This window comes from Thermobia domestica, chromosome 11 (assembly GCF_964235325.1).
Source record: "Thermobia domestica chromosome 11, izTheDome1.hap1.1, whole genome shotgun sequence".
Taxonomy (NCBI): domain Eukaryota; kingdom Metazoa; phylum Arthropoda; class Insecta; order Zygentoma; family Lepismatidae; genus Thermobia; species Thermobia domestica.
This window is the reverse complement of record NC_137464.1, coordinates 159,069,343-159,086,176: the sequence shown is the minus strand read 5'-3', so window position 1 is coordinate 159,086,176 and position 16,834 is coordinate 159,069,343. Positions and strand designations below refer to the sequence as shown.

Here is a 16,834-nt window from a genome sequence, read left to right as displayed (position 1 = left end):
AACCCGGGTCTCCCACGCCAAAGGCGCGTACGCTAACCGCTTGGCGACGAGGGAGCTCTAATGAATAAATGAAATACAACATAAGTTTAATAAAATAAAATTCGAGAGTTGGTAAGATAGGTAGTGCAATTATAGTTTAGATTGATTTTAGTTTAGTGTCCCTTTCAGCAGCCAGGCTATATGAGACGTGGACGTACTGATTAACGTGGAATCCGAACCACATGAGCTCCTACCGGGAATCGAACCTGGGTCTCCCGTGCCAAAGGCACGTACGCTAACCGAACTATAGTTTAGAATCCATCTCACCCATGACAGCGAAATTTACTAAGTCCTTCATTCGCTATCCTCATACATCAAGTCCTCCTCTAAACACCTACTCATAGCTTTCGTTCACAACCAAGACCAAAGTACCCCGAGAGACCCATGTTTAGTGGTTTTGTTTTCGACTCGTGCGTGACGTAAGAGAGGAAGCGCCGAAAGATTTCCGCGTGTTGCTAAAAGCCACTGTGGAATTTTACCAAACACAGAATCAGCTTGTTATCTTTGTCCTATCGATACTAAGTCCACATGTCCAAATCTCCAAAAGAACAAGACATCGGCGTTCTTCTCCATGTGGCAGGAACTTGTCACATCATATAAGCTGGAAAGGAATTTCAAGCTTTGCAATACTTCAAAGTTTAATCTAAGGACATTCTGTAGAAATGTAGAGGTGGCTTTTAAGAAAGCACAACGTAGCATGACTTGTGAAACACACGAGCAAAGAACAGACCACTGAACGAACGAAATTAAACAAAACCCGAATAAAATGCAGGAAAACTGAATTCACGAAGCTGAATAATTACTAAATAAAATTGCAATTAAGGAAGGCAAAGGTAAGTGTCAAAAGGTGAAGTCTGCTGTCCAAAGTTTATTACAATAAATTTCAATTAATCAAATTCCTTTGATTTCTCAATGACAACAGGCTGATTGAATTAATGACTCCTGAACCACGAAAGTAAAGGGAGTTGTTGTATTCCTGTCGTGATGTCATAGATTGATGATCTTCCAAATGACAATGAACTCCATGCAACTGCTCCGATGTAGACAGCTTGGTTTCCGCATATAGTTGGATTCACAATAATGAAAAGATTAAATAAATTGAAGTCGGTGTCCCTTGTCTCGCGGCCCGGGTGCCTATACATGTTACAATATGATATATGCCTTATATATATCATAGACTTTATGATATGTATGATATATGAAGGTATATATGATAAGTTATTTATTATATATGCATCATATTTTTTTCAACATATTATTTATCGTTGTGTCTCACTAATCATTCTGTACCATCGTACGATGATGGCGTTCATACATATGTTGACTTGTAGTCCAATGTTCTGGGAAGGTTAGGGTAAATAATAATTTAAAACTAGCTTTTAGTTGTTGATGTCATTATTTTGTTAATATGTACATTTTTCCTTGTATAGTTTGGCTGGAAAGATCGTTGATGTGTATAAGCTTTGCTCAGAACAGTTGTCATCTCAACATCACTATGATTACGGTATGCGAGCTGTAAATAGTGTTTTATTAGCTTCAGGAGGACTAAAACTAGTATATCCAGATCAAGATGAATTTCAAATTGTTCTTCGAGCTATTGTAGACGTTAATCTTCCGAAGTTCCTTGCTGAGGTAACGTTTCATTTTATGTTTTCTACTAAAATCAAGCAGAATAGTAATAAAACAAAACAATATTTATTGATTACGTTTTGTCTAAATACTTTGCATAGTCTATGCATTTTACATTTTCTACCCATTGTTTACTGATTGGTGACATGCTCACCGCTTTTGCAGTGTTGATGTTCTCTTGCTTACCCACAGAGGAGGTTATTTTCTCAAAGTTACCAACAGCTGACTGTAAGATCGTTAAGTCGAGTAACAGAATGAAACGAATAAGACGCACCTTAGAATTCAAGGGAGAGTAGAAGAAAAGGAGAAACTACTGTGTATATATATATATCATCAAGTTTCAGTATAGAAGTGAATTTAAATCCCAATTATTGTAGACTTAAAAAGTATATAAAAAATTGTGTAGAGATAACCAGACAATGGATGATTTCAAGTAGCAGAGGCTAAAGAAACGCTTTAGGAAACCATGCATCTGGCCGATCTCAGTGAACATGGAATCAGCTGACACAACCTTTTTGTCTTGTTTCTTCGCAATATATCACAAAGACAGTTCTATAATATGTAAATGTAAATTACATTTTGAAACTAAAAATTACTTCAATTTTATATTGATTTGGTTTTCTTTATATTCTTGTCTTATTCATCGGATTGATTTTCATGTGCGCGTTAATATTCGAAAGTATCATTATCATATAATAATATACTGCAAAAGTGAAAGACTAAAGAAACTGCTTACCTGTTTGTACACTGATATAATTTCTTCAAAACGATGTTTACGTTGGCCTATCTGCAACCATCTATAGATATTGTTCAAAATTTGGTTGGAATCCGAAAAGTTTACTCCATTGCTTGCAGAGCTTATGTCTTTCGTTTATAATTTATGATCCTGAGTTTATATGTTTTGTACATTACAAAACACTAACTCAACATGTTCTACTTAAACTTATTTTGGATTTTTTTACTTGAAATTAATATATGATGTTATTTGCTGAAGATCTAAAATGAAATGAAATGAAATGAAATCTTTGAGTTTTACGTCCCACGGTTATGCCGGTTAGACTAAAGGAGATGGTGATTATGAGAAATGAATGAAATGGTGGAATGAAGAAAGTGGGAGGAAACGGGAGAACCCCGAGAAAACCACGCACACGGTGTTTGTCCACCACTGCTGAAGATCTACTGCACTACTAAACTCCATATTCGTTTCACAGAAGTGCTTTAAGGTTTATTACGGAAAACATACCTCGGACTTCGTATAAACCTGTACCTTGAAATCTTACCTACCTGGGTATACAGAAAGTTGTTTGGCATATATCGGAACGATTTTGAAGGGTACTGAGCTTACGAAAAACTTCACTGCTGTTACCAATAATGTTTTATTGGACCTCTAGCACTATCGCTAAACATTTCTTCGCGAATCGATTGATCTTGAAGATCTTGTGGCTGCCTGGCTCGCCAGACTTAATCCCTCCAGCCGTTATGGGACTATCTTAAGAACACAGTGTACAAGAACAATCCAGGATCTACAGGATAATATAACCAGAATGGTGAGTGACATCCCGGTCACAGCACTGCACAAACTGGCTTCCAATGTGTTGTCGTGTTAACTTGTTCCTAGCAGTTAATGGTAAACATTTCCGACATCTTTTCTAAATGTTAAACTTTATTGTTCATCCTTATGTAAGAACAAACTGTAGTCACATGTAAATATTTTCATGTTATATAACGTAAACTCAAACTTCATTTATATATAACTACAAGGCTACTGATTTTCATCAAAAACCATTTAGACACGGCATCATGATATTACCTTTTATTGTAGAATGTGACACATTAAACTTTTTACACACCTTAAAAATTGTACATATAGTTCAGAAGATGGATCCGCAATTATGCATTATTTACTTTGTGTTGCTATGTAAACCAATTTCACATCGTCGAAATACTATATTAACAAAATAGCAACGTATAACAACTGAAAGAGAAATTACATCTATATTCTTTTTTTCATATTCTTCTTCTTCCTTTCTTAAACAGCTTGTGCGTAATATAAAAGGGAATTCTGCCCACAAATACAAGTAAGGATTGAAATACAAATATAAATACAAGTATCGTTGTAGTTATAATAATTGAAATGTGGAGAATTTATAATTTTTTATAATTTTTTAAAATTGGAGTTCGGGGACTTTCGAAACGCACTGAACTTATATGCAGGTATTTGTGTTCCGACGTGCCCATTTCATACGTTCACTCTGTGAATGTGCATGAGAAAGGACGAAAATAAATACAATACAATACAATTACACGGTGCTTTTATATATTACTAAAATTAAGAAACTGTTTGAAATAATCACAAACAAACAAATGTAAGTGGGAACTCACATACTCTTCTTTACTGGTAAAATATCAGCATCTTTAAAATTCTGTTCTAAAACATGAATGTTATCAAACCTTAATTTTAAGAAATTCTTGCTTCTGTTATTTTTTATTTATTTATTTATTTTTTTTTTTTTTGAGTGTGTGTGTGGTAATTTTCGGTTCAAAGGGGATTTAAAGGAAATATTTATGGATTGCACAAATAGGTGAGAATTTTCTTAGTTTTTCATTTAGTAAAGGGTGCGCACTGCATAAATTTTAACTTACAATTGCATAATTTAATACATTTCGCGTGGCCTAAGGTAAATGGAAAAAGGAAAAAGTAAAAACTTTGGCTACAGCATAATCAAGAGCGAGCAGAACTAGTATTTGTTTATGATACTATTAGCAATTTACTGCGTAAACATGTGCGATTGGTAACTCTATAGTAAGCAGAGTATTTATGTAATAGTTCGTCATCTTCCTACGACCTGTCCAAGCCAAGTTCGAACTATATGTAAATTTATATAAAGAATTAATTTTTATGCGAATACTTCTTCGAAAGCTCATTGTATGATTGAAAATAAGTGTCTAAATTAATAGTAACAATAAATTAATAAATAAATAAATAATAATTGCAGGATGTGCCTCTGTTTGAAGGCATTGTATCTGATCTGTTTCCTGGAACAGCTAGATTTGAGCCCGATCGGGGTGAACTGTTAGATTCACTTCGAGTAAACCTGGCAAAGCGAAATTTGCAGGCAACTGACTGGTACATGGAGAAGACGTTGCAACTGTATGAGATGATCCTTGTGAGACATGGTTTAATGATTGTTGGAAAACCTTTAGGTGGAAAGACATGTTCCTATCAGGTAAGGTTCATTTTATGAGTTCTCAATCATAATAGATAAAAGCAACTTTTTTGGATAATAGCATTTAACATGCTTTCAATTTAAAGTAAAATTTGGTTAAATGATCAGACGTCGTCAGAATAATATCTATGTCATTCAAGAAAAAGAAAATAAAAACTTATTGAGTTTTCGAACGCTTTGATGCCTATTGGGAGAATGACACGTTATGCATGCTGTAAAGAAAGGAACATCAGTTAAAATTAGTAAGTTCTGAAATAATTGCGGAGTCTTTTAAGTTGTTGTAAAGAAAGTTTATAAGTAACGAAGCACTATTTATTACCATCTGAGGCTGCATTAACTTGTTTCATTCGTAAAATGACAAAAAAAAAAAAAAAAAAAAAAAAAATGAAAGGAGCTTATTCATTATATTTTTTACTTATACAAAGAATGATATTTATGTATTTCAGACTTTGGCCGACGCCCTTGCTGATATATATGCGAACAAACAGTCGAAAATGAAAGAAAATAGAGTAAATTACAAGATTCTTAATCCTAAAGCTATAACTTTGGGACAGTTGTATGGTTCTTTCGATCCTGTGTCTCACGAATGGTCAGATGGTAAGTTGCTATTTTATTTTACGTTTAATATATCATGAAAAATTAATGATTTTGTTAACCTTGTAGTAGTCGCCATTGTAGCCTAGCCTTATTATTTTTCTTTCCTCACAGTAGTACGGAATGTTAACTTTAGGGGTTTCTATGTACCTTTCTATCAACTATCGTTGTCTGATCAGATGTAAAGGTGGAATGATACATTTTTACGTTGTCGAAAGTCTCATGAGCTATACAGGTTGATTCTTTATAGGATTTACAACTTCAGTTAGTTATAATTTCTTTATTGAAACCATTTACAGACATGGTTCATATGTCATTATACTGCAAAACACTTCAAGTTTTTTGTGACAAATCCATTATGGCTCAATGTGTGCACCTGCGATCATCCTGGACACATCCCAACGAATGTCGATTTCGTGCGAAACAGTAGCCAGCATTTCGGGGGTAACGTCTGCGATGGCTGTTGTGATGCGATGTTTCAGTTCATTGACATTATCAGGTAGGGAAGCAGTGTACACCTTATCTTTCACAAACCCCACAGAAAGAAGTAAAGTGGCGTGTAATCTGGAGACCTGGCAGCCAGGCAATTGGTCCACCAAGACCTATCCATTTATCTGGGAAACCCTGTAGCCTTTATGTGTCCAGAACCAACCTGTTTCAACAGATGTCTGGTGACATTTGTACACTGTTGGTCTGCTGGGTGGTTCCTTGACGTAGTGTGTGCGAAACTTACGTTGTACAGTCGTTACTGACTTCGTTTCTTCAAACCAAAACACGCACTTAGCTCTTTCAGTGAAAGTCTCCATTTTCAACGACTAGCCGATGGCGCCGCGTGTGGTCAACTCCGCAACTACTCACAACGTGAGTCAAACTTGAAGTGTTTTGCAATATAATGACAATGAAACAGTGGCGTATATTATGGACAACCGAGGCTACCGGCGGTAGCCCTGCAAAATTAATAAAGAAAGTTAATATAACACGTATAAATTAATTTAAAATAATACTTCTGCAGCTTATTATCTTCTTTTCATGGTACTAGTTTCTCAATATTTTTGCAAACGTGAATATATACTAGGGCAGCCGTTAACGCTTAGAACGCAATCCCTCTCGCTTTCGTAAACACTGATGATTTGACAACATCTGGGAAACCGCGTCGTCTGCAAGCAGAGAGTTAGCGGGAAAATGAAATCCTACGCGGAAAATTATTAACTTTTATTTTTGTTACAAAATAAATTTATTATAGAACGTTTTTTTGAAAGGCTAAAATCAATAGACTAATGGATTTACGAACAAATAGCAAAATCACTATAGGCATATATATGTCGTGATGTAAATTGATTAACGAAAAATATTGTATGGGATAACCGGGAACATTCCGTAACTGTTTGCGTTAACACAACGCTAAATTTGTGATTTAGGTAGCGATAATGGGCATAACAATTATAAGGACTGATTGCATTTTTGTGTTACGTTGCTATACTCAGAATTTTTTGCGAAGACTGTTACGAAATGACAACCAAAGTCAGTAACTGAGGCGACTCTTGAATGAAGTCACATTGGTAAAAATGCCCGTAGCCAAACTCCCTCTTTAAAAATTGTTTCGTGAGTACTTAGGATTCTGAAACATGTACAGGGTTATTCAAAAAGAAAGAATAGATTTCAAACATTTATTTCTTCCAAACTACAAAAGGTAGAAACATGATTCGAACGTTACTTGATTAAGAAAAGTTTACAATTTAAACAGCCCGGATAGAAGTTCCAATCACGGCCGCATTGGCGCTGTTGTTTGTTGTTGTTTGTCTGTAGTGAAATGTCGGCGTCAGCACAGGATAAGTCTTTCTGTGTGCTACAATTGGCAAAACTCGAGTCCATTGTTGCAGTTCAGCGAGCATTTCGCCATCAATTTAATAAACAACCGCCGCATCATAAGCAAATTTACGAGTGGCATCGAAAATTCGTAGAAGATGGTTGCATCTGGAAAGGGAAAAGCACGAGACGTCCACGCACATCGAACGAGAATGTCGAGCGTATTCGTACACTTTACTAAAGGAGCCCAAAAAAATCCACATCACGAGCAAGCAAAGAACTTAACATTCCTCAACCAACGGTATGGCGAGTTCTAAAACATTGTCTGCACATGAAGCCATATAAATAGCAGTTATTGCAAGCATTGCATCCTGACGACCACAACAAAAGGTACGAATTTTGCATTAGCATGTTTAGATGATATGGAAGAAGACAATTTTGCTCAACGATTAATTTTTTCCGATGAATCAACTTTTCATCTTTCTGGTAAAGTTAATCGCCATAACGTTAGAATTTGGGCAATTGAAAATCCTGCGACAGGTATTCAACATGAAAGAAATTCACCAAAGATGAACGTCTTCTGTGCGATATCTGTAACCAAAGTTTATGGGCCTTTCTTCTTCATGGAGAAAAGTGTGACAGGATTAACCTATCTAGACATGCTTCAAAACTAGTTATTTCCCCAACTTGAAGATGATTCAGATGACTTCATCTTCATGCAAGATGGTGCCCCGCCTCATTTCTCTAACCACGTTTGACGTTACTTGAATGACACCATTCCAGGACGTTGGATTGTAAGAGAAAGAGCAGAAGATCAGCTTTATCGCCGGTGGCCTCCCAGGTCTCCAGATCTCACTCCATGTCATTTTTATCTATGGGGTTACGTAAAAGACCGTGTTTTTATCCCTCCTATGCCTGACACTCTTGAAGGTCTACGACATCGAATTGTTGAAGCTGTGAATTCGATAACTAGAGTCCAGCTGATTCGTGTGTGGCAAGAAATGAGCCACCGTTTTGACATTTGTCGTGTAACATACGGTGCTCATATTGAATGCACACCATAATTACTAACAATAAATTGTAAACTTTTCTTAATCAAGTAACGTTCAAATCATGTTTCTATCTTTTGTAGTTTGGAAGAAATAAATATTTGAAATCTGTTCTTTCTTTTTGAATAACCCTGTATTTTTGGATAGTACATATACAGGGTGCGGTACGTAAAACCGGCCCGTAAAGTGAACACATAAAATGAAATGTAATGTATTGAATATGATTAACTACAACACATAAATGAAATGTAATGTATTGAATATGACTACTCACCTTCACAGCAGCCTGCATAGCAGGTGCTGAAAGTGTCCTCCGCCCACTTCAATATATATATACCCTTCAAGATTCATATATACCCTTGTCAGTTCTTGTGTTGTAATGCTATTGGTGACATCCTGGATCCTGGTCTTGAGTTCTTCAATTGTGTGTGGATTTGTTTCGTATACTCTTCCCTTTAACAGTCCTCATAAGTAAAAGTCACACGTGGACAAGTCTGGTGACCGAGGAGGCCACAAGCCTTTGCTGATTGTCCTCTCTGGTGTAAACATCTCATGCACAAGGGACAATGATGCAGCTGATGTGTGGCATGTTGCACCGTCCTGCTGAAAGTAACATAACTGACGCTCCTCTTCGGTCAAGTGTGTATAAAACTCCTCCAGGATTCCCATATACACGTCACTGTTCACTGTCGTCTCAAAGAATATTAGCCCAATAACGCGTGTGGCGGAAATGGCACACCAGACACCAATCTTCTCATCATGCAAGGGTACCTGGTGGATTGCGTGTGGATTTTCTGTCGACCAATATCGGTTGTTTTGGGAATTTACGTACCCAGACAGGTGGAACCACGCCTCGTCACTCATGATAAGCATTAGTGGATCCAAGAAACCACTGGCAACATTGCTCAACAGCCATGAACAGAAATGCACCCTCTTCTGCAGGTCAGGCTCCTTCAGTTCTTGCACAACTTTTATCCGGTACGGTTTTAACTTCAGTCCCCTTAAAACACGTCAGGTCACGTAAGTCGACCCGACCTCGACACGCCATCTCTTGGTAGGAAGGTAGATTATTTAAGTGTTGCCAAAAACACAATATACCAGAATATTTGGCAGCCTATAACTCCAAAAGGAAGCATTTGTGCACCCAGGTTGGCCTATACTTTTTGTCTTATCTTGGTGTCAGGAATTACCTCCCAAACGTTGTGCGTGTTGTTTAGAAACACCCTATATATATATATATATATATATATATATATATATATATATATATATATATATATATATATATATATATATATATATATATATATAGTAAAACACTGTAGAAACAAATAATATTTTAAAATAAGTAACGATGTAAAACAGTACGTCAACAAAGTCATCTTTTTCCAACGGAACCCAGAAGCACCTTCAACAGCTAACTGCAAATCAGTTCTAAAAAGAAGAAATTCAATCTAACATCAACACCTCTGGTGCTTGGGGTCCCGGGTTCGATCCCAGCCTCCGCTAGGTGAACTTTGTGGTGGACAAACACCGTGCTCGTGGGTTTTCTCGGGGTTCTCCCGTTACCTCCCACTTTCTTCATTACACCATTTCACTCATCTCTCATCATCACCGTCTCCTTTAGCCTTACCGGCATAACCGTGGGACGTAAAACTTCAAGATTTCATTTCATTTTTCATTTTCAATCTAACATCAAGTGCGAAGCCAAGCAAAATTCAATCTTCTGATAATAAGTATTGGAAGGAGAGTTCGACAAGGATACTGCCTTTCGCCAACACTATTTAATGTCTATCTAGAAAAGATAGGGAAAAAGAGCCTATATGATGATGACAGCTTTTCGGTGGGAGGTAGAAAGATTAGATGCATAAGATTTGCAGACAATACGAGGGACACTACAAAAGTTTTAAGATGTGAAATAAACATACTTAAAATCAATTTAACACTTACATTTTCTCAAAGTATTCACCATTACACTGTACACACTTTTGCATCCTCGAAAACCACTTTTGGAAGCAGTGTTGCCAGTCTTTTTCTTCAAGTGTTGAAAGTTCATTCTCGTAAGCCACTACAGCTTCTTCAGGGCTGCAAAATCTCTTCCCACGCATGCGATCTTTGATCCTGAGGAACAGAAAAATATCACGGGGCCAGGTCAGGGCTATACGGCGGATGAGTCATAAGTTTGATCTCCGTAGATTCTAAAAACTGAATTGTGATGTTGGCCGTGTGTGCGGACGCGTTGTCATGATGAAGCAGGGTCTCACGCAATCCAGTTCTTGGACGCCGTTCCCGAAGCTTCTGGAACACTTTTGTTAGGCAAACAGTGGTGTACCACTGAGCAGTAACGGTCCTTTGTTCTTCAAGTGGAACCGTTGCAACATGGCCAGATTTGGAGAAGAAAGTTGCGACCATCTTCTTCCCCACACTTCGCGGTCGCTTCATTTTCGTGGGTGGATTTTCGTCTGGAAAGATCCAAACTGCAGACTGGCGTTTATTTTCAGGGTCAAATTGGTAGATCCAAGTCTCATCACCAGTAACAATGTCAAAGACGCGTCGAGAATTGCCTCCATCAAATCTTGCAAGCATTTCTTCACACCATTGCACATGCATGCGCTTCTGCTGTTCAGTCAAAGTGTGAGGCACCAAACGAGATAAAACCTTCCTGAGCCGAAGATGAAGAATTTTTGTTACTGCTGGCGATCCAACGTTCACTGTAGATTCAATGTCCTTGAAAGTTGTTCAAGGATTTTCTCGAATCATTTGTTCCACAGCGGCAATGTTTTCATCTGTTATAGCTGTTGCCGGACGTCCAGCTCTCTCTTCATCTTTAAGCGATGTCCGGCCTCTTCTGAATTCACCAAACCACCGAAAAATTGTAGCACAAGAAGGAGCAAGGTTCCAAATGCCCCCTACAAACGGTCAAGGCTTTGTGTCTCGTTCAAACCACTTTTGAAATCGTAAAGGATCATTGCCCGAAAATGTTCCCTTTCGAGCTCCATTCTAGACAGCCGAATACTGCTCATATCAACAAACAAGTAAAGGCGATACGGCCACGCCGATAAGCGAGGCGAGTTGAAACTTGCTTTGCTTCTTTGCTCTGGATACCACTACCGAACGCAATTATTGGAATTCAAATACTGTGCCACAACAATGCGTATCTCAAAACTTTCGTAGTGACCCTCAAATGGCGCTTGTTGCAGAATCTGAAAAGAAAATCAATAAAATGTTAGACGAAATGAGGAAGGGCTTTGAAGAATATGGGATGAAAATAAATGTTAGAAAGACAAAAGCCATGGTGATTAGAACGAAGGGGTCTACCTCAAATATAAAAGTGAGAGGGGAGAAAATAGAACAAGTGAATAGTTTTCGATACCTGGTTAGTATTCTTAGTAATGACATGAAGTGCGAACGTGAAATAAAAGCAAGGATAGGAATGGCGAAAGAAGCCCTTTAGGAAGAAACGTCTGTTTTATGGTACCTTAAATAAAGAGTTGAGAAAACGACTTCGTGTGGAGTGTTGTACTGTATGGGATGGAAACGTGGACAGTACGTAAAAGTGATGAAAATCGACTGGAAGCCTTCGAAATGTGGGTGTAGAGAAGAATTAGTTGGCTCGAGCAGAAAACGAATGAGAGTGTTAGAAATGGTGGAGGAGAAAAGAGCTCTTTTAGATATTGTTAAGAAGAGGAAGAGAAACTGGTTGGGACATTGCCTAAGAAGAAATTGTATCATGAGAGATGACCTAGAGGGTATGATGCTGGGAAAGAGAGGGAGGGGGCGAAGGAGACTACAATTAATGGATGTTATAAAAATAGAAAGATCATACGTGAAGACGAAGAGGTTAGCGGACGACCGTTGAGCATTGAAACTTCTCGGCTGCGGCAAGTGACCTGCCAATAATGGCAGAATACTTATGATGATGATGATGATGATGATGATGATAATAATAATAATAATAATAATAATAATAATAATAATAATAATAATAATAATAATAATAATAATAATAATAATAATAATAATAATAATAATAATAATAATAAATACTCATCAAGGAATCTTCTCCTCCATCCGAAAATAATGTGAGTGGCTGGTGAGAGTGAAACAAACCTGACAGATAAAATAGTAAATTCCAACCGATTAATCGCAACACACGCGACTGCCGCAATTATAATGCGAATTATTGGACCAAGAGTAATAGTGGTTTATCCTGTTAAAATCAATCAAATCCAAGTGCCATCATATATCCTAATTCATTATCTAACGTGAAGTGATTGTATAGCGAATTTCAAGTGTGGTCAATTAAAATTACAATATCCAAATTTTACGTATCCTTTATAAGCAATACTAATATATAACATGATAGTATAAATATTTAATTTGTTTTTCTCTTTCATCTTATTTAAATTAGTGTTTATGCAACTCAACAATGTTTATAGTATCGAGCTGTATGAACACTAGCGGAACAACTAGAGTCTGTCTTTATCGTAAATTACCCAAATGTTTTGACCCAAATTCTGTGTACCAAACCATGTAGTCCAGTGACTATATAGTCAGCCTCGTTGGTATTTCCGAACCAACGCTGAGACTAACCTATCGTTTGGGAATTATTATTTCCTTAATAGAAATCGATAGGATCCAAACCTAGGAAACGGGATAAACAAATGACCTTCACTGGAAACCGAACCCAGGAACGTAATATATTAAAACTGAAAAATCGTACTTGAGAACGAGCAGGTTAACTGAAAACCGTGGTGCATGGAAGCTTCTCAGTTTGCAATAAGTGACCTACAAATAATGCAAGAATATTTATGATGGTGATTATTATTATGTATAAATGAAAATAGCTTGAAGTATTTTTAAAAACTTTATAATGTTAGAGTCTATCACTCATCTCTCCAGTTCCTAATTTTCATAGTATGCTCTGCGCGCTAAGTAGTATATAGATTTAATGTATTAACAAGTAAAACCTAACAGACTGATAGAAAATGTACTGGTTTCAGGTGTGTTAGCAACCACATTCCGTGATATGGCTACTGCTACGAGCAAAGATAGGCAGTGGATATTATTTGATGGCCCTGTTGATGCTGTTTGGATTGAAAGTATGAATACTGTTCTTGATGATAACAAGAAATTATGCCTTATGTCTGGCGAAGTAATTACGGTAAGCTAGAAAATGTTTGTGTTTAATACTCGATGATACAATAAAACAATAGAGGATTTAGACCTTTTTTGTAAAGCAATTCAAATTTGAATTGTGTATGTAAATCCTCAGTACAGGTTCTTAACTTGTCTCAAGTCTACTGAAAGATATTTCCTGGCGATCATACTATGTAGCGAAATCCCCATATAAGAAGAGAAAGATTCATACTTAGGATTACTACTTTGCTTAACGAACAGTACAGTAGTCAGTTCTTGTTATGTAAAATGATTTTTTAAATTCTATTTCATTACTACATTAAAACGAGAAACTATTAATTTTAGAACGAAATAATAATAGTCGAAGCGTCACCATCAGAAAAACGAAGATCTGACTTTTTTTATTTTTACTTATTGTTGCTTATCTTGCAAAAGAGCAAGCACTTATAGATAAGAAAAAGAAATATAAAGATTTCTTTATTAAGCAACTTCATTTTAAATTATGTACATAGATATCCTGCATTCTATATCAGAGAAATCCAAAACCTTCTGTTTCTTAACAGTCATTTTACTTCTGCATAGGGCTGCCATATTTCAAAAATGAAAATCTGGGATGCTACTAAATTATGAGAATCTGTGAATTGCTTAAAATGAAAAGAGGTGTTATATACTAATTTACTTTCTTCCGTTAGATAGAGTTGTTCTAGTATTACATAATCACATTTTTACTCAGTTTAGTAGACCTTCTCCTCCCTAGTTAAGCAAACGTAAGCAGAGCTTCTATTTCTCCTTCCCCCACCTCACAAGCTTCTATTAAAAAAATAAAAAAAAAACTTTTTCCCATTGTTTGTTCAGTTTTATTAATTAAAACAACATACTTTTCTTCTTGAATGTTTAGCGGAAAATTACCAAAAATATCGGTCAGGGATTATTGATGAAAATATTTCAGAAGCAAGATGCAGATTGAAACAGAGTACTAAAGATAACAATAAGATTGAGCAGTAAAACCTTTTGTCCCTGGCCCAATGAAACGAATGCTTTGTTCAATGTCAAAGTAGTTAAATCGTGAACTTAATTACGGTAAATCCATGTTTTATGTATTCAAGTTTTTTTTTTTTTTTTTTTTTCAACTTTTAAATTGCCATACTCACGATCAGAAATAGAAGAAAAATAACTATATACCTAATCGTGTGAAAATGGCGAACTATAATATTCCCTTCCTTTCTTCTTCGCTGAAATCCGGGACATTTAAGCGTTCCGAGAAGTATTTTCGGGACGCCGGAACAGATCTCAATTCCGTGACGGTTCCGATTTTCCGGGACGAATGGCAACCTTATTTCTGCAACACCCAAATTTCCCCAACTTACAAACCATTATGAGTCAACTATTAAAATTCAGTCACAAGTCGTAAATCGAATAACATACCACAGAGTTCTCTTGAAAACTAACTAGTATTGGTTGCATGTCACCAACGTCGATTAATTTCGTCTCGGATTGACTAAATAAATGAATGTTATTTGAAAAAAAAGAGAAAAGAGAGAGATAAGTGTAGTGCCTTGTGTAGAAAAACAGTTAATGCAAAGTGCCTACATAGGACACATACACATACACACACATGCAGAATATACCACACAAAACTAAGTCATCACAAAGTAATATACATGCAGTTTCCACTAATAAGCTTAGTGAACGAGCAGACATTAGTGCAAACCGTTAAAACAGACCAACAGCAAATAACTCTGACACTTTTAGCAATGAACCAGCAAAACATATTTAAGCACATCTACGGTAAACTAATGCTCGAGAAATGAACTGGGAACTGAAAAGTTAAGATTTAAACAAATAAATCGCGGAATGTTCATATTTGATGCTGTACAATGAGACAAAGGTCAGGCAAGGCGCTGGTAGCTAAATAGTGTGATTTCCAAAACAGTTAATAAAAATTTGTGACAGTAAGTACTTTAGTAGCCAAAGGCATACTGAACATAACTCATACTCTAATAAAAAAACGAAGCTGCGAAATGTTTTTTTTTTTTTTTTCAGTCAAAATACTTCCAAGAAAAAAACATTTTATATTCAAATGTTTACTTTAAACCAGATTGCTAATTATGATTATTCAATTCAAATACTGATCTATTTAGCAGGGCAAACTATTAAAATTATTCTGATTTTCTCTGAATTGCAAAGTCAAAATAATTTTCGTTCAGAGAATAAAAATCATACATAGTGTTTACTTTCACGTTGTAGAAAGTCATTGATGAGAATAAACGCCGATGAAGTCACTTTCTATGTGTCAATATATGTTAACCACTGTCTGAAAATCCCCAGTCATTTATGAACATGAACACACTCGCTGTACTCTTAAGGTGAAAGTGTGGAATAGGCTAATACACAATAAGATGCTTGGTCCAATATTTTCTTTCCTTTCTTCAGTGAGCATAGCATTACAGGAAATATTTATTGTGATATGCTACATCAGTATCTTCTGGCACAGTAGAGAAGTTGCAGTTGTCCATCATTTTTCAGCATTACAGATGGGGACAATCAATGAACATGAGTCCATTGATCACACGATGTTCGGGGTATACATTTCCAGGCATGTAGATAGGCCATAATGGGCCAAAAGCATTATCATGAAACGCAAATAGAAGAAAATTATGTTTTAAGAATAAGGAGCAGAAATATAGGAGAAAAGAAATATTAAAAAAAAAAAAAAAAAAAAAAGACGAGCTGAAGTAACGTTATAAACTTTCTAAATCGCAAAACCTACAATATTTTTCTACAAAAGGTCAATGTATTTGGAAATAGAAGTAATATCTTTGAAAGTAATGGATAAGGCTACAACTAACTGGTAAATACAAAACTTTTTCGATATTATTTTCCCAAATTTAATCTTGTGAATAGAGAATAAGTCTTCTCTTTGGTTTGGTTGATTTTGTTTCTTTTACTGCAAAGTTGTATATGAATATTGTGTGATAGTTCTGTGTAACTAGTTGTTCTTTTGTAGTTAGCTTCGAAGATTATCTGCTTGCTATATAAAATTCAATAAATGGTTACTTAGTATGTTATTGTGTGTAAAGAAAAACAATAATTACTGTTATTAACATAAATACAAAGATACACTTACCACCAAAATTCGTTATTTAAGAAAGAAAAATAAATTTGATATGTTTTTATTAGATATTTAATTTTGTCAGCGTCGAACTATGTTACGAGTTTTACTTAGGAAAATCATTTGATTTAGGCTTCAGGATTCTTCATAGTCTCATGCATAAAATGCTGAAGTAATATCTACGACAGGTTACATACGCAATTATTACTTCATTTGTTTAGTTTATATTTCCCAGTCTT

At 35.9% G+C, this 16,834-nt stretch overlaps 1 protein-coding gene across 3 annotated transcripts in view; it reads left to right on the top strand.

Annotated features, from left to right (window-relative positions):
* The window catches only part of Dnah3 (dynein heavy chain 3, axonemal), a 567,072-nt gene that overhangs the window by 281,034 nt on the left and 269,204 nt on the right, over nucleotides 1-16,834 (top strand). For all 3 annotated transcript variants that reach the window (XM_081731270.1, XM_081731268.1, XM_081731267.1), the window contains exons 28-31: nucleotides 1,470-1,671; nucleotides 4,665-4,895; nucleotides 5,342-5,492; nucleotides 13,348-13,508. In XM_081731270.1, the coding sequence (XP_081587396.1) occupies nucleotides 1,470-1,671; nucleotides 4,665-4,895; nucleotides 5,342-5,492; nucleotides 13,348-13,508 (745 nt within the window). The remainder of the gene's footprint in view (nucleotides 1-1,469; nucleotides 1,672-4,664; nucleotides 4,896-5,341; nucleotides 5,493-13,347; nucleotides 13,509-16,834) is intronic.